Source organism: Nelumbo lutea, chromosome 1, assembly GCF_056320005.1.
Source record: "Nelumbo lutea isolate HS-2025 chromosome 1, American lotus-T2T, whole genome shotgun sequence".
Taxonomy (NCBI): domain Eukaryota; kingdom Viridiplantae; phylum Streptophyta; class Magnoliopsida; order Proteales; family Nelumbonaceae; genus Nelumbo; species Nelumbo lutea.
Window position 1 is genome coordinate 112,704,541 of NC_142684.1, and position 25,097 is coordinate 112,729,637.

At 34.1% G+C, this 25,097-nt stretch overlaps 1 protein-coding gene across 4 annotated transcripts; it reads left to right on the forward strand.

Annotated features, from left to right (window-relative positions):
* The first annotated feature begins 10,114 nt into the window (after positions 1 to 10,114).
* EMB3101 (Tetratricopeptide repeat (TPR)-like superfamily protein) lies at positions 10,115 to 24,826 on the forward strand. 4 transcript variants are annotated; one of them, XM_088974619.1, is made up of 5 exons: positions 10,115 to 10,345; positions 16,144 to 16,305; positions 21,680 to 21,727; positions 21,853 to 22,014; positions 22,098 to 24,826. In XM_088974619.1, the coding sequence occupies exon 5, from the start codon at positions 22,237 to 22,239 to the stop codon at positions 23,749 to 23,751; it is 1,515 nt and encodes a 504-aa protein (XP_088830745.1). In that variant the 5' UTR covers positions 10,115 to 10,345; positions 16,144 to 16,305; positions 21,680 to 21,727; positions 21,853 to 22,014; positions 22,098 to 22,236; the 3' UTR covers positions 23,752 to 24,826. The 4 variants fall into 4 exon arrangements, with proteins under 4 accessions (XP_088830745.1, XP_088830761.1, XP_088830752.1 ...); XM_088974626.1 differs by having other exon boundaries at positions 10,137 to 10,345; positions 21,901 to 22,014; XM_088974635.1 differs by lacking the exon at positions 16,144 to 16,305 and having other exon boundaries at positions 10,126 to 10,345.
* The last annotated feature ends 271 nt before the right edge of the window (positions 24,827 to 25,097 follow it).

A 25,097-nucleotide genomic window follows, 5' to 3' on the forward strand; every position in this document is an offset into this window, starting at 1 on the left:
TTTTGTTTTTTATTATTAATAAAATGCAAATTGAAAAATCCAAACCTAATTATATAAACACCTCATCCAAATATGTGATAATTGGATCTAGTTGTGAAGTTTCAAAAATCATTGACAGGCCTAATTGCTTGGTTAGACTCTTATTTTTGTAGTGTTTTCTCTTTTTGGTGTATCTTTTTTTCTTTTGTTCATTTATAAAAAAAAATGTAAGATAATAGTTCAATTTACAATTTAAACCATATAATTAAATAATGACTAAATTTAAAAATGAGTATTTTAGTCAAGAGAGTTCTACAATCTTATTCATATTTTTAATAGTATTGTAAATATAGAATTATAGATGTGTTCAATTTTTTTCTATATTTTTTTTTTGTATTTTTGTGTGTAAAAGTAATTCTAATACCTCATACATACTTTTTATTTAATATGATAAATATATGACATTATACATGTGCTTGAATGATTTTTTTTGTAAAATTATGTATTTTTTAATTATTATTATTCATTTATGACATTAAAGGTTAACAAATTTAACCCAAAAGTTGAACTATTTATTATCAATTTTTTATATTTCATTTTTGGTTAACTCTAAATTATGTATTTCATTTTCATTATCGATGAAAATAATTATTATTTATTACACTTATTTTTTAATTTGATTAATAAAAATTTCATATATGTGTCTAATTTTTCTATATTTCTATAATTTTCTATATTTATTTCTATTTTAAAAATTTTATTATCTAATTGTGACTTTTTAAGTTGATCAATTTGATTCGGGTAGTTGAATTGCTTAGCCACCACTTGGATAAAAAATGATTTTGTTTTTTAGTCAGTTTTAAAATATATGGATTTATATTGTTAAAAATATTGACATAAATATAATTAGTAGCATTTATTAGTGAAAAATAATTTAAAAATATAGGATTTAGTAAGAGAAAATGAGATTTAATACCTTAAGCATAAGACTTAATGAAACGGGATTAAATAAGGTGGAAAGTAATAATTGAATTTAGATTTTCAACCATAACAATTAGAGATTGATTAAATATACAAATGTAGGCATTTTAGTAGCTATTAAATATTGCATTAAAGCTATAATAAAATGACTTTTATACCATTTCCCAAACAAAGAAATATATGGTAAATTTAGTCCAAAAAAAATTTCATACTACATTCACACTTCTATATATGGTATAGATTATGTTAACAATAGGCCTTGTTCGTGTCTTGGTAAATCATTTACCTATGTAAATGCACTTATTCAGGCAAATGCTTACTAGAAAACACTTAATTGAATAAATGCACTTACTGGTGTTATTTTGTTCTCCATGTAAAATTGTACAATGACTTTTATCCAAAAATGTGACATTATTGAAGGGACAATACTATCCCATCATGTATTAGCAATTTTTAGTGTGAATGGATAATTGATTTACCCAAGTCTTAAGAGGGTATTACTTGTCCAGGTAAATAAATCACTCAAGAATCATTTTTTCTATGGGACCTACTAATACTGAAATATGAACGTAGGTTTACTTCTTTTCCATGGGACCCATCAATTTACTTGCCCCCAAACAAGGCCTACATATCCAAATGCTAAATAACCTCTGGTGTGTGATGGGTTGTCGAAGCCCTCAAAATTAGTACTAGTCCCACAATCAAATAATTGCAGTAAAAAGTGGTACTATGTCGAATTCCACATGGAACAAATCTGTAATCTCTTAGCCGAATGGATAAAGTATTTGAGTGGAAAAATAATTAAAATTTAAAAACTAAGAAAGCATTAACAAACTAAACGAACAAGAGAAAATCAATCTTAGCGAATTTTGGTTCAAGGGTTCGGGTTGAATCAATTGGCCATCGATCCTAGGTAAATTTCAGCATTCTTGCAATTCAAGCATTTAACCTTAGATTTATTAGGATAGTCATAATAAACCTTGTGTTTTCCTAATTCAATTGACCAAATCCAGCATTCGATCAACACTTATTACCACTCAACTGGGTACGATAGCGTTCCATGTTAAACAGTGATAGCATTAATATCTGTGAAAACAGTTAAACCGAAACAACAATAATTGAGTTAGTTGCAATTATTGAATCTTGTTCCATCGATTTCTTTTAGGTTGAACCATGTTAAAACATTGGTTAAGGGCTGTTACGAACAATTGACCTAAAAAGATTTCAATCTAATTGCTACTTGTACCATTATTCGTGACAATTACGGATCACTGAAATCATGGATAGCAATAGGAAAATCAACATTAATTCAGTTTGTTAAACTAATTAACATTAACATCCATTAAAAATATGCTCAAGAACCAATGAATACTTGAATTAAAAATCAAGAAAATAAATTAGCTACAAAACCTCACAATGACACAATCGAACCTCTCCCTTGAACCAGAAAAAGAAGCTTAGCTACTCATGATCTACGTAATCTCCATGCCTTGCTTCTCCATGGTTGAATTGCTTTCTTGAGCTTTCTTGGTCTTCTTAATGATATCTTGGATCTTGGAGTGAGTGATTTTAGAGTTGGTTCGCCCCCTTTTATATAGTCAAATGAGAGGGTTGTTTTCTAATTCTTTCTATGAGATCATCTTATCTTTAGGGAGTCTTGATCTTCTTTGAACTAATCCTATCATATCTTTTATCTAATGATCTAATCTCAATCTTCTTATCTCTCTAGGATTACACTCAAGACTTTAGATCTGATAAGACTCTCTCCTTGGAGATTACATTCGAGATTTGGACTCTTGACTCTTGAATTCGAGTTGGGTTGCTTTAAAACTTGGGCTACTTCAATGTATTTCTGCAAGTTGGGTTTAAGTTGTTAAATGGGCCTAGCTACGAACTTGCTTTGACTTCGGGCTCATTTTTGTACTCGATGCGGGCCGAATCTGTTAAAACCCAAAATATAAAAGTTGTGGGCCTTCCTTTCGTCTTTCTAATGCTTCTTGAATTTTCCAATTCGGATTTTGGAATTGAGAGCTAGGCCCAGATTACTGACTGTCGCCGAAATTGTGCAAAATCACCTGAGTTGCCCTGTTTTCTTCCAATTGCCTTCTTTATTGCCCATAATCGAAATACAAGAATAATGAGTCCATTTAAGTGCTAAAGTAATGTAAAAATATGAAAATTAGGGGACAAAAATAGGGTTCTTTTCAGTCTCATCAGTGTGTAATAATCATCATATTGCTCGTCTTCTAAATCTTTTGAAATTGTTAAATTAGACCAGAGATCAAGAGTCTAATAGCAATCTAATTAAACAATCCCTAAGAAGAAAGTGGAATTGACTTAGCTGAAAATAAAATTATAACTTCATGCTCGAGCCTTGTATCCTCTTTATATTGCATTCTCCACTACTACTCACATACCCTAGGGCAAGAGGAATATGAGGGTATGCTAGGTCATATGGGTATGGAACATCGGTATATTCACTCATAATTGGTTACCAGGTTCATACACTTGTATTTGCACCAGATCTTGATGCAAATCTTCCCTGTAGCAGTGCAATCTGTAGTTGGGCACTCAAAAAGTACCCTATGTATGCATGTGACGGGATTCCTGCAAGCAAAAATATTGCACATATTGAAAGCATGAGAATCCAGTCATACATTAGGAATATCTCTCCATGCATGAATTTAACATACATATGGGAGATATTCATGCAGCTAGATGTTATGCAACCAGAGTTCTATTTTGTAATAGATCTAATCTCCCATGCAAGGTTCAAAATATCGATGTAGAGCGATATGCTGGTAGGGTGTATCAGCCTGTATTAGTATTGTTTTTTATGTGTTTTTTCCAAAACTAGTTCAAAGGAGTCGGCTTAAGGTTACTCTACCCCGTAAACCACTCACTAACCCAAAACACCCCTATAGAGATATATCGGGAAGGCTCCAATATGATATGTATTGGTCGATATAGGCCTATACGTAACGAAATTTTGATCCTTGCTCCCATGTATTCTTTCATCTTCTTTTCAAGAAATTTTAGGCCCAGAACCACAATTACAGCATCATAGCCCTTTTCTCCTGCACTTTCTTGTAGTTAAAAAACAATCAAAGGTCAAAATATTGATAGACCTGATGTCAACAATTGGTTATCATTATGCATTGATATGATTGATAGTCATTATTTTTATTATTTTATAAGCATTAGGGGATGTATTCTATCATTCCAAAGTTCTAAAACCTCCCAGTCATCTATGTATGGATATATCCATGCATATGGATATGGAGTGTATCTTAGTGATATTTTGATCCTTGAAAAAAACATATATAATTTCAATCATTGGTGTCGATTATAACTCGATGTAAGATGCAGTCACACATGGCTTTATGGACCGGGGGAATAAAAAACGTGGTAAATTCAGGTGGACCCTGACTAATGGATGGATCTGATTGGTCATATCTATACTTCGTATCATCGTATGACAGAAGTAGTACGATAAATTGTTTAGACTTATAAGATCTTTGTTGACCTAATTATAACCCTTCTGTCTAAAGACTCCTTTTGTTTTACCGCAAAATAATAGAAAACTTTTAGGCAAATTATTGATTCTCCTACCTCCCAAATTCAATTCGATACCTCCCGTCATCTTAACAAATCAAAAGTCGATCTGAATCAAATTCAAATATACCTAGATCTGATCCGATCTGTTAACTATGCAACATTATTATATTATTTATATTATATCATCAAGTTTTCTTATTACAATTCAAATTAAATTGGATTTGGATCAGATATCCGACATGATATTTGAATTCAAAATCGAATTGTTATATCCGGAACCCAACGGATTCTTATTGATAGTATTTCTTATTGAATCAGATTGGATATGCCTTTTGCTGAATCCGATCTAATCCGTTTGCAGCCTTAGGCCTTGTTTGATAACACTTTTCAAAGGTCTGGTGTCTGAAAAATTTGCTTTTCAGACACCAAACTCGTTTGGTGTTACGTCTAAAAATCAATCTGAATTTTTTTTCAGATCTGGAATTTTAAGTTAAAAGCCTAGCACTTATGCATTCAAACGTAATTGAGAGGTGTGTAAAAGACATAAATGCCATCAAAGAAATTTTAATATTACTATGTTTTTGCCCTTCATGTAATTCAAATCGAACCCTCATTGCGGCATACGAAGCTCCACTGCCATTGCACTCTCTCTGTCTCTGTCTCTGTCTGTCTGTCTCTCTCTTGTATTCAAATCATTGCAGCGACAATGGTTCCTTCTCTCTCGCTCTCTCTCTCTCTCTCCCCTGTCTTCCCCTCACCATCGCTGCAACTTGCAACGGTGGTGGTTCCTTCTATCTCTCTCGCTCCCACCTCTCTCTCTCTCTCTCTCTCTCTCTCTCGCTCGCTCTCTCCCTATCTTTCTATCACCATTGTTGCAAGTTGTAGCGGTAGTGGCTCTCTCTCTCTCCCCCTATCTTTTCGCCATCGCCACCACTACTGCAACTAGGGGTGTGTGCCCATGAAAAACAAAAAAAAATCAAGAAGTCGAACCACAAAATGCAATTAACCGAACCGATCAGCTCAGTTTTGGTTCGGGATTTTTGAAAAATCGAAGGTCGGTTCAGTTTTCGGTTAACCTACAAAAAAATCGACGGTTAACCGAACTGACCGGTATATATATATTTATGTATATTTTATATATATTTTTAATGTCATATTTTCTATGTATTATATATAAATATATATTCATTATATATATAAATATATACTTATATTATATTTATAATGATCTATGTATAAATATATTATGTATTTTTCAAATATTTATAATATTATATATATTTGTATAACATATAAATATAAAAAATCGAAAAACCGAAGAACCGAACCGGTCAAAAACCAAAACTAGTGGATTGGTTAACCAGTGATACTGGTTCGGTTTCAGTTTGGAGAATTGGAAAAACCGATACCACCGGTTCGGTTTACAAAAAGGTGCCATGTTTTGGTTAACCGAACCGTGGACACCCCTAGTTGCAACTTGCAGTGGCGGTTCTGTGAGTAGAAATAATAATAATAATATTATTAATAAATTATTTTTATTAAATATTAATTATTTTAATATTTTTATTAAACATTAACTATTGTTATTTTTTATTAATTATTACTATTTAATAATTATTTTTATTAAACATTACTAATTATTAAATATTTTTATTAAATAGTAATTTTTAATTATTTTATTAATTTTTAAAAAATCTATTTTATTTTTCTTTGTGTAAATTATTAATTATTAATTATTTTAATATTTTTATAGGCATTAAATTTTTTAATTTTAATTGCTTCATTTATTAATTATTATTAATTTATTATTTGTATTGTTTCAATGTTATTTTGAGGTTGAAATTTATTTTTTATGAGATGATGCAAATTGAACTCAACATTTACAAATAGTATGTTCTAGGGCTAAAATAGTAAAATCAGTAAATTTCGAATGGTAAAGGGTTGATCCAACACAAACAAACTTATAGATTCAAAGCCTCTAAAAAAGTAGAAAAAGCATCTATGCCTCTTTTCAGATTTCATACACTTTTAATATCTTTTTAACTTATCAGATTTATCAAACGCCACCTTAGTCTCGAAACTATGGGATCAAATTGCATCTACCCCCTAAGCTTTCAAAGTTTTAGCAATTAACTTCCTTGTTTAATCCATCGTCAGGAAAGTAGAGGAAAAATGGTCGTGTATACATTAAGCGAGCTTTTAAAATTTTCAAAAATGCCCAAAAATATCCTTTTAAATACATTTTCTCTAATCTTCTTCAGAAAAGAGCATTTTTTTTCTTTGAGTAGGACAATACATTATTAGCAAATCAGTTGGAGCATTGAGATCTTCTTGTCGGTAGGGGTATCAATGGACCAGTTTTAGATTGGGTACTATCCAAATCAAAATCAATTTAGATGGTTTGGATGGACCAATAAGACATATTGAATTAGACCAGTTTAGACTTAATGGTCCAAAGTATTTATTGGATTGTACCTAATCCATTTGTAATGATTCATATTAGATTGGGTCAAATAGAGCCAATATATGATCTATTGATAAATAATAAGAACACAGGTATCAATGAATCAGGTTTGGGTTAGAACCAATCTAAATTAAAACCAATATGAATAGATTGGATTGGACCTAATCCATTTCTCATGAACCAATCTAAATTAAAACATGTTTTCATTATATAATGAGACTGAAACAAAGCTTTGGCAATTCTCTTTTTTTTTTTTCCTTTATCGAAGGTAGCAAATCTTTTTTTCCCCTTGTGCCAGTGGTTTAGGGCATTTTGGTTAGTTGTCATAGGCTTCATTTTTTTTTTTCAACTTTTACTTATTTTGGGAAAAAATGGACAAGAATGTTTGTTATAAAATTATTGCCATGAGCCTCGTTATAATGAAAAATGGGCCTTGCCCATTTTTTTTTCATTATCAGAGGTAGCAAATCTTTTTTTCCCCTTATGCTAGAGGTTTAAGGCATTTTGGTTAGTTATCATAGGCTTCATTTTTTTTCAATCTATATATATATACTTACTAGCGGGGACCTGTGCGATGCACACGATTTGTTAAGCGAAAGATAAATAATAGAAATGATCATTTATTAAAATACCCCTTATAGTTTCATGGATTTACTAAAATTTACCCTATAGTTTGTATTTTACTAAAACACCACTTATAATTTGCTATGGATTTAATCAATATTCCATTAGATGAAAGTGGAAAATGACAGTGTCAACCCTAATATTCATTTAAATAAATTTTATCAAAAAATAATAATAATAAAAATGTCATTTTTGCCCCTAAATAAGACATGGGCAACCACTCTATTGGCTATATTTGGTCAATTTTGATTTCTGTACAAAAAAGTGATAAGGGTATTTTTGGAATGAAATCATGGCCCTAATGGCAAAACAAACACTCTTTAATGAAAGGTTGATTAAGTAAATAAGTTGTAAAATATATGAGATATTTTATTAAAATGAATACTATAAGGTAGGTTTAAGTAAATATGCAAAATTCTAATGTGTGTTCTACTAATTGGCCCTAATAGAAGCACATAAGCGTATACAACTATTTTATATTTTCAAAATTTTAAATAATTAATAATTCTTCATATTTTATATACTACTTTTAATAATTTTTTTATAATACAAAAATAATAATAATTAATTTTAATTAGGTTTATTCATTAAATTGATGAAATCGACCAACCCGATCAACTTGACCTGACCATATTAGATCAGTTTTGCTTTCCCATACTTCTTAGTCTAAAATGTTTTATATCATAAATTTAATTTTTAACAATTGAATTATAATTTTTAAAATTTAAATTTAATTTTTAAGTTTAAATCTTTTGAACCAACTGACTAAACCAAAAAATCGACCAAAACTGATACAACTTGAGTGGGTCGGTTTTCACAAATGGTCAATCGGTTTCAACTGACCAGGTCAATTTGGTTGGCAAAACAATCTGCAACTGAACTGAACCAACTTATGAACACTCATAATTTCAGATAAATTAATAGTCTCATCTTTGATAAATAATAATACTTTAATCTCCAATAATTGTTGAAAATTTATAGCGAAAAGACACAATAAGTACTAAAAATATATTAAATTATTCAATAAATAATATAATCTCTAATAAATATTAATCAATAAGTTACATAAAAATACAATAAATACAATAAGTACAATAAACAAAATTTAAAAATTCCAATAATAGTAATTTAATCTCCAATAATTATTGAAAGTTTTTGATATATAACAAGACAAAAATAAATGTATACATAATTACTGAAAATACATTTATCACAAAAAACAATAAATAATTACTGGAATACAATAAATATTAATATTAGAATATAAAATTATTATTAATAAATAGTAATTTTATGAAAGTTATTTTCTTGAATTATTAATTGATATAAGCGAAATTAGTTACTTACAATATTATGTAAAAATATTAAATTATTTTTAAAGTTATTTAATTATTAATTTTGTACAATATTAAAATATTATTAATTTCAACATTATGTTATAATTAATTTTCTACTTTTCATATTTTTTAAATTTATTACATAAGTTCTTTATTTTATTTACAATTTTTTGTTATTTACTGAATTTAAAAGTCCGTTAAATTATAATTTATCCTATTAATACATAATTTTATTGTTAATTTTGTAAGATATTAAATTATTATCAATTTCAATATTATTTTATAATTATTTTTCTATTTTTATGAATTTTTTAAATTTATTACATTTTTTTGTTATTTTAACTGCTTAAAATCTAGTTATGTTAAATATTTAAATAATATGTAAAATATTTAAAATTTTTATTATTTGAATTTTATTTATTCAAAGGTATTACATATTACTAAATATTTTGTTATATAGTTATTTATATATTTATAATATTTGTTATTTGCGATATTTATTTATTGAAATATTTAAATAAGATTTTATTTTTTAATGTTAATTTTTATTATTTTTATTATTTGAATGGCATTTAAATTGATAATCCAAAAGAAAAAAAATTTAAATTGTAGTACATAATTTCGTGATATATTTTGTAAAAATATAATTTTTTTTTTGTGTTTTTAATAAATATTTTAAAGTCATTATATAATTTTGTTAGAATAGTTAAATAATTCTTAAATTTTTTAATCTAAACTTTATTTATATAGATATAGATAAAAAAGTTGGAGAGATGATAAATAGGAATTATAGATAATTTAGGAGATAATTCTCTACTAAATTAGAGATAACTTTTTAGATAAATAGAAAATAGAGATAATTTAGAAGATAAAAAGGAATTAGAGATAATTATGGAGAAAGTGGGGGATAGTGGGGGAGGTAGTTTAGGAGAAGTTTTAAGTTATTGGGAAAGTGCATTTCTTTGGTTGTTTCAAAAATAACATGGAATAAAAAAATAAAAAAATAATAAGAAAGTGAAAATTTCGCTATATATATATATATATATATATATATATATATATATTACGAAATGGGTGGTTTCTCCTTACGCTAAATGGAATCTACTCGTGCGTGGAGATTAGCGCTCTCACGTGCAGATATTTTGTACGTGTAAAAAACATTTGTTTGTTCGACCAAGGGTCACGAGCATACAGACCTTCGAGTCGGGAGAGCTTCGAGGGAAGAACGGCGAGCGTCGAGGAAGAAATCCAACGGCGAGCTTCGAGGAAGAAATCCGGGGAAGAAATCGAGGAAGACCATCTCATTTCATCTGTGGCTCCCGTAGAAAGCCCTACTGCTCTTTGATTCGCTGTTACTGCAACCCCTGTAAGGTTTCTGGAGACGGATCTGCTCCCTTCCAAGGTATGTGGTTTTAACTTTTTCTTTCATTGCATTCATTTTGATTTTTCCTCGTTCTTCAAAATCTAGGGTTTTTCAGCCTCAATGTTCTATTGTATTTGTTCTCATTGTTTTCTCTTTCTCGGTTCTCGTTGTAACTAATTTGCTCATCTTCTGTCCTCAGAAGATGATTGAGAGAAATAGGAAGTAATTGATTGAGAGAAAAAAATGTGGAAAAAAAGAGATAAAATAGGAATGAATATAAAATCTTTTCTTATGTAACAGATTTTTTTCCTTGCATCTTGTCTGAAATTTTGAAATTCCTACAGTTTCTTTTTCTTAAAAAAATAGTTTTGAAGGAGGCCAAAACCTATATCCAAACCAAAATTAACTACTTTGGTTGCAAATCATGATTACAAGTAGATCCATTAGAGTTAAGGCTCAATACCCATAGGCTTTTTCCTAAGATGTCCAATTTTGATTCTTATGAATAATCTTGAAAAGGGCTCTTCAGTTTGAGATGATGCCGCCATTATTTGGACTTTCATTTTGGCTTTCATTTTAGCTCAAATTCAGCTCTTTATATAGCTTGGAGAGTCATCCTTTTGGCTTTCATTTTAATCATTCTGTTTGTAAGGCATTATGAGACTATAAGTAGAAGTACCGTTCTCCCTCAGCCACCTGAAATGATCAAAACACATTAGAAGGATGTTTCATTCCTTCACTGTCTGAAAATTTGTTCCAGGTGTCCAACGCCTATTACAGCTTCAACAACTTAGGTACAGATTCAAAACAAGAAATACAAGCTTCCTGCCTAATCAACCGGAAAGTCTAATCATCTTACAAAATTTCCAAATGTCTGCATCCATGAATGCAAGGTTCTGGAGGTGGAAAGGTCTGTAAATACAAGAATGCAAACACTTACTTGATTCACCAGCTCCTCATTAGACACAGAGCTTTTATCTTCTGATGCAACATTTGTAGCTCATTAGACACATTCAGATGTGAAGTTCAAAGCACCTGAAATCTTGTCATGAATCTTTCTCTCCACTACATATGTTTCACCATGTCCAACTTTATGATCTGAACTCAAATAAACAGTTTGTTTATCCAAGGATAAAGGACCCTGCCAACTTCCTGAGTCATTTTGTTCACTGGTATGCCTCCATGTAAAGATGAAAGGAAACCATTTTGCTTCATCTCTTTCCACAATTTCAATGAGTCATTTTACACCAAAGGCCCAGTTGAGCTCCTACACTCCGAAACCTCTCTGGATTTAACATGACCATAAATTTCATAAGGAAAAAATGATTTTTGATCAACTGAGCTGGAGACATCTGTTGCATTGAGATCCAATCCGGTTTCTCTTGAAGCAGTAAAATTACCACCATGATCTTTCTGATGCTTTGCAAGCAAAGATGGCTTGCTAACATCATCATTCTCATTTTCATGAGAATGATTAGGTTGACTAGTTCCTGATTCATGAACATTTTCTAGGTCTTTCTAAATGGCTTGCTGATCTTCTTTGAATGTGACCATTTTCAAGCTTTTCACATCTGACTAGGGCCTCGATTATAGAATGGACCTGTTTACTATTCCTCACATAGTTAATGACCTGTTTACTATTCCTCACATATATATGATGTTTATATGTAAGTACTGAGCTTTAGGTTGAATCATATCTGAAGGAGTCCCACAAGATGTATGGGAAACTCCTAAAATAATCTTGCTTTCCTATAATAAAAAAGGTAAGGAGAAAAGTAGATGTTTATTTTGCTTTTAACATAGATCCTCTTGTGGCAAAGCTCTATGTATGTTAACACAGGAATGAGTTCCCAATCCACTCACAAATATCCATCATTTAGTAATCTAAGTTGTGAGGGCACATACTAGCATTATAAAAGTAAATGCATAATCTGAGTATGCAAATACAAATAGGTTGTTTATAGTAAACTTATAGATTACATTCTTTCTACAATAATTAAGCTTTTTAGATGTGGATGGATCCTATGAGCCACTTACAGATTATGTTACTATAGGTCTGATAGTAATTGAGTTTCAAAGTGACAAGGTTATATTTGCTTCACAATATCAATGCATGGCAAGAAGCAACGTTGAAGCTGAATGGTGGGCAGTTATAGGAGCCATGGACTTGTTATGAAATAGATGAACCAGCCGCAATTGGAATGCCATTGGGCTGAGAAGATACTTAAGATTGTGAAGAACATGATTTCTGTTTTATTTTTCTTGCCAAGTAAAGATGAATAACATTATTTCTGTTTTTGATGTATATAAAATCTTACTTGTCAGTAGGATAGAAAATGATATAGCTCACCATATTTTTGCCTTTTTTTGCTTGTAATTATAAGATGGATCTATGTTTCGACATCCCTGAGTAGGGAATTCTTGTAAATACATTGTCATCTTTACTAAAAAGGTTGATGTTTAAAAAAAAAGAATTGTTCCTTTAGATGGTGGGACTCTATTGGCGTTGATGCAGACTGCAAAGATATTAATGAGCCCAGAATCAGCTTGTGGAACAGATGCTGATTTCGACAGTTGCATTTATTGAATACCACATGATTATTCTTCTTTTTGTTTGATGGAATCCTATGCTCTTGTGTTTCAGTTTATATTTCTCTTAGGCTTTTTGTTTGTTGAGTTTCATTTTTTTTTCATTTAATTTAGATAGCTTATTTAAATAAATGCTTAAAATTTGTGAAAGGTGTATTTGGTTGGATTCCAAACGAAAGCTAAACCATTCAAATGGCTACAAATAATTAATAAAGAGCTCGGAAAAATAAAGCTACTTCTGGGTGTTTGGTATTCATGTTAATCAAGGTGTCCAATTGTTAACTGGTTAATCCATCAATATATGCAACTTAAATATGCAACTTAAATTTGTGGTTAATCAAGGCTGGTTTAAAGACAAAATTGTTCAAGTATGGTTATCAATTTTGTGAGAACAGTGTTTTAAAACGCGGAGGCGTGATGCGAGGCGTTCCACTACCTAGAGGTGTGAGGTGTAATTCAAAACACAAGAGGCGTAAGCCTCCCGAACACGCCTCCTTAAGAGGAGGGGGTTACGATGAGGATGAAAAGGAAGGGGGGATCTCATTTTTTCTTTATTTTTAATAAAAATCTTTTACATTAAAAAGAATAATGATGCATAACAGTAGTTCAAAGGGGGGGGGGGTCTTGTTGAAGCGAAGGCCCCCCAGCCGAAGGGACAAGGGGCAAACCATTTTCTTTTCCCTTATCTTTTCTTCCCTTACTTTTCTTTTCCTTTTCTCTTTTTTTCTTATCTTTCCTTTCCTTCTCTTTCCCTTTCTTTTCTTTTCCTTTCCTTTTTTTCTTTTTTCTTTTTTTTTTCTGTATTTTCATATCAGATGTGCATGAGGCGCAAGAGGCGTACGCCTCTAGCACGCCTCATGAGAAAAGCGCAAGAGGCGTACACCTCTTACACCTGAGGCGTACGCCTCAGAGGTGTCAGCGCCTCTGGCATATGCCTCAGGGTGTTTTGGGAGCGCCTTGCCTGGAGTCACGCTTCCAGGCGTACGCCTCCCATGCCTTTTAAAACACTGTGTGAGAGTGGGAGAACCTACAATGAAGAAGAAAGAGAGAATAATTTAAATCCTTTATTTTCCGTTTCCTTCTTTTTTTGGCGGTGCTGGGGTGGAGTCATGGAGGGTTGGGATAACTGTGCAATAGGGCTGCATCTATATGCAGTACAACTAATTTACATTATCACTTGTTTTGTTTTACTATTATTTTTGCACAATTTAATTCACATTCCTTATAATCAGCCTCTGCCCACTAGTTTTTATTTATTTTGGGAAAAAATGGACAAGAATGTTTGTTATAAAATTATTGCCATGGGCCTCATTAGAATGAAAAATGGGCCTTCCCCTGCTGCACAAAAAATAATCTGTAGGAGGCTGCCATTCTCATTTTCTTCGACTTCGACTCTCTCAGTTTCTCTGGATATTCACTGTGGTTCTCTTTATCAAAACATCGGTTCTTGATGTTCTCTTCCACCTGTGATCTCTGATCTATGTAGGTCTTTCTCTCTCTCTCTCTCTCATCCGCGCTTCGTAGAGTAAGCCGAGAGCCCACGGTTTTTCTCTCTATAACGTCCGCTCTTTCTCCCTAAAATCACTCTCTCCTATTAACTTCTCTGCTGCCATACAGGAGAGGATCTATAGAAGTTGAAGCGATAACAGAGAGAATGCTCGGAGCTCTCTTTTACATTTGTTTCATTGATTCTATGGTTTTTGCTTTTTGAATTTAGTAGAAAGAGAGTGTTGGTTTGAAGTTGCTTCGTCTGATTATTGACCAGAGACGTAGAATCGGCTGGGAAACTTTCAGTTTTGGAGTGAAAATTCTGTAGAGGATTGGAAGTTGGGGTCTGAGTTTGGTGGCATGGATCTCGAATATGCTTCTCAGAGTCAGGAATCTATTTTGGATGGGTTTAGTTTCTTTGCGTGTTTGTTGAATTTCAGTTGAATGTGGACTGTCATGTTGGTTGGTATTTTAGGGTTTTGGATTCCAATGGACTTTTGATGTTGATGTTGATGTTTGATGAGTTATAGTTATTTGGTTTTGAAGTATAAAGGAATTAGTCTATATTTCTACTAAAAAAAAATCAGTTTTCTGCGTTTCTGCCGAGTATATTAGGATTTAGAGTAATACCACTGTTATTGGATTACTCTTGAGTTTATGGGAACCCAGCTTGCTTCAAGTTGGAAAGGAGATTCGTGGTCTTTTTTAGTTTTCAAAAAAAAAAAAAAAGATTCATGGTCTTTTTTGAAAAATGGATTTGAGTCATACATACATGTGGGACATGTGGGAAGTGCACTTTTGACCATGTATTCAAGGTGTGGTTGCTTGAGTTCTGCTTATAGGGATTTTAATGGTTGATCTCAGCCTGATTTGGTTCAATGATCTACTCTGACAACTGGATTCATTCATTCTGGAACTCGTGAAGAAGCCCTGTTCTTGTTCAGGGAAATGAATCTCAAGGGTCAAAAAGCAGATGCTATTTCAATTGCTTGTAGAAGCTGTTGTCTAAAAACTAAGGCAGTATTGGGTACAGTATCAAGGGAAGGTTTCTGGTGTTCCCAGGTACAAGAAACATTCCCTTGGAATGTTACCAAATGGTTCCTAATAGACCTTAATTTTGCATCCCCCATGTAAGGATTTTGAAGGTCCCTTTGCTAAATGAGGATTTACCCTTCGTCTGAACAGTCTAACATGTTTTATGCAGCTAATCAAATATGTTTTCAAGAGTTAAAAATTTCATCTTTTGTCCCACGTTATTTGGAGTTGATACTGAGACAGTTGTCTTTCACAACTTTTATACGTATTTACATTAGGATTGGAGAAATCAATTCATTTTAGGTCCTGGTGATGCTGATTCAGCAAATACACTATATGAGTCAATATTGTAGTATTGAGCTTAAGCCATTTTGATGCAAAATCAGATATTTATGTTTAATCGTTCGAACAGTAAAGGGAAGTTAAAATTTGCCAGCATAAAGGACATTTATGCTAAGTTTCCACTCATCTCCTCTACTCTATATTTATTTTTTTTATTTATTTTGAAGAAAGGTTAACATCCTCTGTATATTTAAGTACACTATCAGATAATCTCAGTGTTCAGATGATATTTGGAAAGTATAAGAACCATTCCAGAAAGATACTGCCAAGATTCAATTTCCATTTGTGAACCCTTATCCAGTGTCCTTTCTGTGGAGTTACTCTTTAGAAGCCTAGATTTCTTGTTATTGGTTTCAAAAGTTAAACCATTTGATGTTATGCAGGTTTCATCTTCAGCATGGAGATTTGCCCAAGGATCTCATTTGAAAACTCCATAGGTTCTCCTTGAGGATTCATGTATTATGAAATGGCAAAACAGGATTCGTATTACTGAGCTCAGATGATGATGATGATGGATGGGTTCTTCTTGAGGACTTCAATACAAGGTGATCCACAACTTTGCTCCCAAGTACTTGTAAAGATAATATCCTAAACCCCATCAATTTATGAGCTGATAAAAAAAAGCCCCATCAATTTATGAAGGATTTTTCGAAGTCTTTTGTGGATATTTTGGCTGAAGAACATACCTGACTTCAAGAGGTTTATTTTTTGCCCCAATAATTGCTCAAAGTTTCCTAACACTTCCTTTAGATCTTTAACTTGCTCCACATCTGCTTTACAAAATAACATACAATCATCTACAAAAAGTAGATGAGAAATCTGAACTCTATGCCTATGAAAAGAAAATCCTTGTACTTTCCCATTTCCCTCTTCCTTCTCCAGCAGTAGAGATAAAACTTGCATCTCAGAAAATAGATATGGAAACAGTGGGTCACCTTGTCTTAATCATTTCTTAACTTGAAAAAAACTCCTTCACTGTACCATTTAACTTGACAGAGAAGAAAGGGGGTGAGATGCAAAAGTTTGCCATGTCAAACCATTTCTCGGGGAACTCCATGTTCCACACGACCTTAACAATGAAGTCCCTTCTCATAATAAAATATAAACGGTTTAATTATCAAAAAAAAAACAATGAAGTCCCTTCTCATTCTATTGTAGGCACTTGACATATCCAATTTTAGAGCTATCCAACCCTTCCCCTTTTTTTTCTGTTTTTTCATTTTGTGGAAAATTTCCCTTACGATAATTACATTTTCAATCCTTCCTTTTATAAAAGCCGCTTGGTTTGGGGATATTAATTTTGGAACTATTTTCTGTAATTTCTTCACCATGCATTTCTCTATAATCTTGTATAAAACATTACACAAACTTATAGGTCTGAACTGAGTAAAATTATGGGGATTTTTACACTAGATTTGTGCAATTTATTTCTTCCTTGAAGGTTGCACTTGTGAAAAATTCTACACTAGTTTGCACACCTTCCCTTACTACAGCCCAATATTTTTCGTAAAAGAGAGTTGTGATCCCATCCAGGTCGGGGCAGAAGGTGGTTTTAAACTTTTATCCACCTCCCAAATTTCTTCTTCAGTGGGTATCTCATCCAATTTCTTTATATATCATCCTCATCTATCTTGGGTATTCTCAAAATCTTCCATTCCAAACATCTCCATGCTGGTACCAATATCATCACTTACTTGGATTGTATGCTCCTTAAACTTCTTTGCAATCTCTTCTAGCTTCATTCATTCTTCTTGATCATTTTTCATCATGCTCAAATGATTCATTCTTCTGTTAAAGTTGGTGACTTGGTGAAAAAACCTTATATTTCTACCCCTTCATGTAACCAAGTCTCCCTTGATTTATCTCTCCACAGTTGCTCCTCCTCTCTCTTAACTCATATCGTTGCTTCAATTTCATTACTCTCCCTTTTGAATATGGCAGTTGCTCCCCTTGTAATAAGATCTGTAAGCTCTCTTCAATTGCCTTCAATTTGTCTTGCAAACCAAATTTCTCCTTGTTCCATTGTCATAACATTTTTTTACATCCCTTTAGCTTGTGCAAGATCTGAATATCTCTTTCCCCTTCTTTCTCTTTGTCATTCCTCCTTCACTATTGCTCCACACTTTTCTTCCTCCACCCACATAGGCATAAAATGGAATTGTTTAGGTCCCAATTGTAACTTGGGGATTTGTTTGAAGCAACGTGCAAGTGTGGTCACAGTACAGGGATCTAGTGATTGTGATTATTATTTCTGGGAAGTCTTCTACCCACCCAATTGTAGCTAAACCCCTATCTAATTTCTCCTGAACTAGACCATTTCCCTGCTGTCCATTGGACCAGGTAAAAGCTTCCCCCCCTACTGCTGATGTATTGTAGTCTATTTTCCCAAACAAATCTCTGAAATGCCTTAGAGACATACACCCTTCTATCATTTTTCCAAGTGCAACACAGACCCCTAGAAAAACCCTTAGCAGAAACCCAGGTTCTCTTCCTATACCTCAATTTTTTAAATAATGATACATTTTGGCTTCGAAAAGTCAAGCTTCCGCTAGGAATATTAGATCTGTGTCATGGGATTTACACAATTCTTTTGAGAAAATGTATTTTATTTGGATTATTACACCCTCTTATGTTCCAGAAAAGGAATTTCATAGTTGTCCAAACATGAAAACACACAACTAGACTAAACATGATGCATATATTACAGAGGAAGAGAACAAAATGACTTACTTGTAACTGAAATACTTGAAGTTGGTCGTGAGAGGTTAATTCAATAAGAGGTGATGGCTGAGAGATTATCAGAGGTAGATCCCACTTTTTTCCTTCCAAATGATCTATTGGTAACTGTGGCAGCATGGTTTCCCCAATGAATTTTGGCTCGTCCACTAGAATTATAGATTCCTGAGTTGCATAGCTCTTCCACCACATGAGTTCATGTTTGTGCCCCATCAATAGCTGCCCTTGAGGTGACATCTCCATTGCTACTTCCTTGACAAACTTTCCATTAGAGTCCAAAAAACCTTAGATCTGGTCCCATCCTTAGACAGAGTCTGAAGGCCTGACAGAGTCAAGACAATTAGGTCCCTCGTATCCAGGTCTAGAACAGTTTTTCTGGGTCACCCTATTTTCCTCCGACCTAAAACTGGATCATAATAACTTAAGACCCCAGTTTTTGTGATGTATATAACCCAAATGCACTCTTTGCATGTGTTCAATTATGGACACGTGCACTTCTTCTCAGTTGCATGTGTGAGGTGTGTCTTATTGCCCTCACCACGTGTACAGTATTTCATACCACCTGTAGATTACATCCTTTTTCTGGACTTGTGAGTTGACTCCTCTGATCTCTGTTGAATCACTCCTACTTGACTCAGATTCTGCCCTGATCGCAACCAAGTCATCGCTGAGTTTCCATCAACACACCAATGTTTTGATTCTCATTCTTCCAAAAGGGACCTTTACTTGTGCTTCCTTTCTAAAATCCCTCACTGCCAATCCTAACTCCTGGGTGTTTCCAGTTAAAGAAGTTTGGATAGGACCTATTCCCCCAAAAATTGCTATTTTTTTTCTGGGAAGTATTCTATAGGAAAATCAACACTTTGGAAAGCTTGCAAAAGAAGAGACATTTTCTTTGCCTCTCCCCTAATTGGTGCTTCATGTGTAAGGCCCAGAATGAGAATTATTACCATCTACTGATTTCTTGCTCCTTTGCTGCAGCCTTATGGAATTGGAGCTTTAGTTTATTTGGAATTTGGATGTAGGTGGAACCCACCGTCTGATGTAAGTATGCTGTTTAATCCATCTACTTTTGGGTGGCACACGAATAGAGATAAAATCATGCGGAAGTGTATCAGGGCAGCTATATTATGGACTGCTTGGGAGGAAAGGAATACTAGAACTTTCCTAGAAAAGGAAAGAGGTTTTGCTAAAGTGAAGGATTGTATCTTAACTAGAGTAATCCATTGGCTGAAGACATTGGACCTGTTTGCTGAATTCTCATTCGATGATCTTTGGAGGAATTGGCCAGAAGTGGCTAATACCTCCACCAGGAATAATAGAAGGGTGGTAGAGTGGGAACCTCCTCCAGAAGGTGTCATACTGTCATTTAATTGAACTTTGATGTGAGCAGCCAAGGTAACCCTGGGCTTTCAGAGATAGGGGATGTGCTAGGGAATAAGGACAGCAACATTATTTCCTTGTTCTCAGGACCGGTGGGAGTTGGAGACTCCACAAGGGATCCATCTTGCCAACCAACTTGGGGTGGAACATCTTTTAATTGAAGGAGATTCTCAAGTTGTAGTAGGATGGCTGTCAAACCCGGATACTACTAGGGGTGTCCAATGTTTGGTTAACCGAACCATGGCACTTTTTTGTAAACCGAATTGGTGGTACCGGTTTTTCCAATTCTCCAAACCGAAACTGAACTGGTACCACCAGTTAACCAGTCCGTTAGTTTCGGTTTTTGACTGGTTTGGTTCTTCGGTTTTTCGGTTTTTTATATTTATAATATATATTATACAAATATATGTATAATATTATATAATAAATAATAAATGATATATAAAATATTATAAATATTTGAAAAATATATAATAGATATAATAAATAGATCATTATAAATATAATATAAGTATATATTTATATATATAATGAATATATATTTATATATAATACATAGAAAATATGTGACATATATTAAAAATATATATAAAATAACATAAAAATATAAATACAGCCGGTTCGGTTAACCGTCAGTTTTTTTGTAGGTTAACTGAAAACTGAACCGGTCCTTCGGTTTTTTAAAAATCTTGAACCGAAACTGAACCGATCAATTTGGTTCGGTTTTTCAGTTTTTTATGGACACCCCTAGATACTATTCGTTGGGGCTATAAAGACCTCCTCAAGGGGTATCTAGGGATGGTCTTTTTTGGGTAAGCAGATCGACAAATACTGTGGCTGACTCCTTGGCCAAGCAAGGGGTATTTAGGGAAGGTCTTTTCTGGGCTAGTTTGTAACTTGTTCTAGTAAGTCTGGACTCTGGAAAGCTGTATCTAACATTTTTGGAGAGGTCGCATCTTGTGCCTCTCCTTGGGATGCTTGTACTCCTTATCTTTGGTGATTTATAAAATTCATTCGTTTATCAAAAAAAAAAGTTTCGATTCTCATTCTTTGTCTTCTGAATCTTCATCAAATCCGTTATCACTCATACGGATCATCTGCAACCTACATGGCTCCTCCACTCCTTTGTATTGAGGGATTCTCAATGGTTTATTGGATCTATACTCTGCACGTAACCAGTCACCAGGAATATCCATCTCTCTGTTATCCATTTTCTTCTTTTTCTCATCTAGGTTGGTTACTGTCCTCGTACACTTCATCCAATTGTGTCCAAGAAGGCCATAATAAAGTGTAAAGCTTCGGCAGAGATTCATAGCAATATCTAACCCAGACATGCTTCCCATTAACTTTGACAAATAGTCCTCTGAATAGATCGTAATGCATATCTACCAACACTTGAATTCGTATCTGCCGGTTCCTCATATCTCCCTGGCTGAATAGAAGGTTGATCTTTTACCACTTCCCTTGCTGCCATTGCTAAAGAAGCAGGGTTAATTTTCCTATTCCGTTAATGACACTTGTAAAAGTTTGGGATGGTATCTACAACTTTCAATAGTCTAGGTAGTAAAGTGACACCCCCTATAGTTTGGGAGGGTTTTTGAAGCTTACCCAAATTTTTTCCATTTGTAAAATTAGTTATGTTTCAGCATATTTTTATGGTAAAACTTGTTTTTGTTTCATCAAGTTTGATAACTATTTATTTATTTGTTTATGTATTATGTATTTTGGATACTCTATTATTGTACTTGGTAAGACTTATTTGTTGATATCTTTGCTCAATAATTTTTTTTTCTATTGTAGAGCCGTTGCAGTGCTCACCGGCTTCCAGTGCTCCACCAGTATATGCAGGTAACAGCTTTTCTTCTTCTTTCTTCTTCCATTTATTTCCCGCTGCCATCTTTGGGTGAAGATGGTTATCTGTTTGAATTTGAGCTCTCAATTAGCCTATTTGGTTTGGTCCAACCATAATGCAGGGAGCAGCACCTTATGGAGTGTCTCTTATGGTGTTTTCATGTACACAGACACTTCTAGGTGATCTAGCTGGGCCTACAGATTTGGGCTAGAGCGGATAATAGCTCTTGCACTATAAAAAAAATAGGCTTTTACACTTGGCTGCATCCATCGCAGATGTTTGGGTAAATATACTCTCCTCTGGGTTTGTTTTCTTGATTGATTACAGACTATTGCATCCCATTTATAATACCACTCTTAATGACAGTGACAGCTGCATTGGTGCATCCACATGATCACAGTAGTCAGAGGGGTAATGCTAGATAACCATGAGGGGTAATGTTCCTTTGGGTGTTGTCTAGATTTGAGCAAAGGCAAAGAAAAAGTAACTGATTCCAAGTTCCAAGATGATAAGATGGCCAAGGTATCTCACAGCAACGCAACTATCTCAGCTCATCCGGAAACAGAAGAACCCATTAACAGCTCTCCAAATCTTCAATGAAGCCAAAACCAGACACCCCAACTACAGACACAATGGTCCTGTCTATGCAGCCATGATCAATATCCTTGGAAGCTCAGGCTACCTCACTGAGATGAAAGGTGTGATTGAACAGATGAAAGAAGACTCATGTGAAAGCAAAGATTCAGTATTTGCAGATGCAATTAAGACTTATGCTCAGGCAGGCTTGCTCAATGAAGCTGTCTCCCTATTCAGAAGCCTTAGACAGTTCAATTGTGTAAATTGGACACAGTCTTTCAATGCCCTTTTGCAGATACTGATAAAAGAAGCCAAGTTTGATGCTGCTTGTCGTCTTTACTTGGAGTATTCAAATGTATGGGAAGTAAGGACCCAAACTAGTTCCTTGAAATTGCTTATTGGTGCTCTGTGTCAGATGAAGTGTTCAGATCTAGCTCTGCTGGTATTCCAAGAGATGAGTGATCAATGTTGCTACCTGGACAGAGAGACGTATCAGGTGCTAATGAGAGGGTTGTGTGAAGATGGGAGGCTGAATGAGGCAATCCATTTATTGTATTCCATGTTTTGGAGGATTTCACAGAAAGGAAGTGGTAAGGATGTGATCATTTACAGAACACTTTTAGATTCTTTATGTGATAATGGACAAGTTGAAGAGGCTGTGAAAATTCTTGGTAAGGTCTTGAGGAAAGGCTTCAAGGCTCCTAAGCGGTGCCACCAGGGTCTGGACCTAAATCATTTTCTTGCAAGTGAAAGCTTAGAAAGAGCCAAGGGTCTGATCAATGAGACTCTGCTAAGAGGTGGAATTCCTAGTTTGGCTAGCTACAGTTCTATGGCCATTGATCTTTATTCTGAAGGAAAGATCCATGATGCTAATTGGGTGTTTGCTGAAATGCAAGAGAAGGGCTATAGGCCATCAGTTTCCATGTATGAATCAAAAATTGCTGCATTGTGTAGAGAGGAGAGATCTGTTGAAGCTGTTAAGGTGATTGAAGAGGAGATGATGAAGGGGAATTGTGTTCCAACAGTTGCAACATACAATATTCTGCTGAAAGGCCTCTGTAACGAAGGAAAGTCGGTGATGGCTATTGGTTACTTGGATAAGATGGCTAGGCAGGTGGGTTGCCTTGCTAACAAGCAGACATATGACATTTTAGTGGATGGGTTGTGTTGTGATGGTTGGTATGTTGAAGCAAGCCAAGTTTTAGAGAGGATGTTGGACATGAAATATTCGCCTTCTAATGCCACCCTTTTTACTAAGCTCATCAGAGGGCTTTGTTTTGTGGGTAGAAGATACGAAGCTGTGCTGTGGCTGGAGGAAATGGTTAGCCAAGGTAAAACACCAGAGGTTTCTGTGTGGAACTCATTGGTCAGTGCTGTTTGTGGCGACATGGTCAAGGTAGATTCTAATGTTGATAAACTTTGGCAACTTACTGACTCTTCATAGATTTTATTACATGGGAAGACAGTTGTTAGACAATGTGCTAGATATGGAACTTAAAACTAAAATTGAAATATCCGGCATGATATGACACCAAAGGGGTATTTATGGCAGGTAGTCTAGACTCTAGAGTAGTTGACACTTGACAGCTAGTCTAAAGTAAGTAGTAAATGGGTGTACTTGTGGCATATATGAGGCGGGCTAGCCTACATCTCATGGATATCATACTAATGATGCCAGGTTCAAGAATTAAGGCAAATGAATCCGATATATGGCCTTCAATTTTGGACAGATTTCTAACAATGCTGGAGCATTCTGGTCAATTGTAGTACTGGAGCACTCCTGGAAATGGCAGTGTAAGAGAGTCTTTGAAGGTATTGGTTTTCACCGTCAAATGTAATTGCCACTGCCACTGCGTGCCTAGCTGAATTAATAAGCCAAATCCCAAATGCCGACCTGGTTTTGGGAGATGGGTCGAGCCACAACCAAGGACTCTGGTACCTAGATCGCAGCCTCCAACTGGTGGGTACCTTAAAATAAATATAGATGGGTCCTCTTCTTTTGACAAGGCGGGTGCTGGTACTGTCATCAGAGACTCCTATGGAAATTTTGTGTTTGGTAGAGATGCTAAACTGCCTTTGGTCTTGTGCTAAGTAGCCGAAACCTTTACCTAGCTCTATGCACTGAGATTTGCTTTAGAGATTGATTTATCTCATATCCTTATTGAAAGCGATTGCCTCTCTTTGGTCCAGTTTCTATTGATGGGGAAAAATCCATCTTGGTGGCTTGGTGCATCTCACCTATAGTAGATGATTGCAAAAAGGTTGATGCCTGCCTTTACTGATGTGCACTCTCGGTTATTCGTAGATGCTCAAATTGCGTAACACACAGTATTGCGAATTTGCTTGCTCTGTACAAAGCATCTATACTTGGTCATCTGAACCTTCTTCTTCATGATCTCGTTGTAACAGACTTCTTAATTTAATAGATGCTTTGTTTTTAGAAAAAATAATACTTTCTATTGTACATTTGTACTTGGTAAGACACTGCTACTATAACATAAATATTTTATCCACTAAAATGGCCTGTAAGTTGTGGAATACTTGACTAATACTGTACTGACCTGGTTAAACCATAAAGCAGGTGTGCGAATAGTAACGTACTGTTGGTTTGTGTACATAGAACAGAAGGGAAACAAAAGGTTTTCTTTTTTTTTTTGGAAAACCGATATCCAATATAAAAATGAACTATTTTCCTAGTTTTTCTAGAGTTTGGCTGAACGGTTTGAGAAATACGAGTGTCGGCAAGATTCGACTCCAGCAGACCGACTCTCTTTTAATGACTTTTCGGAA

Excerpts from the sequence above, each read along its gene's own strand:
- EMB3101 (XM_088974619.1), top strand. The coding sequence starts at position 22,237 with ATGATAAGATGGCCAAGGTATCTCACAGCAACGCAACTATCTCAGCTC.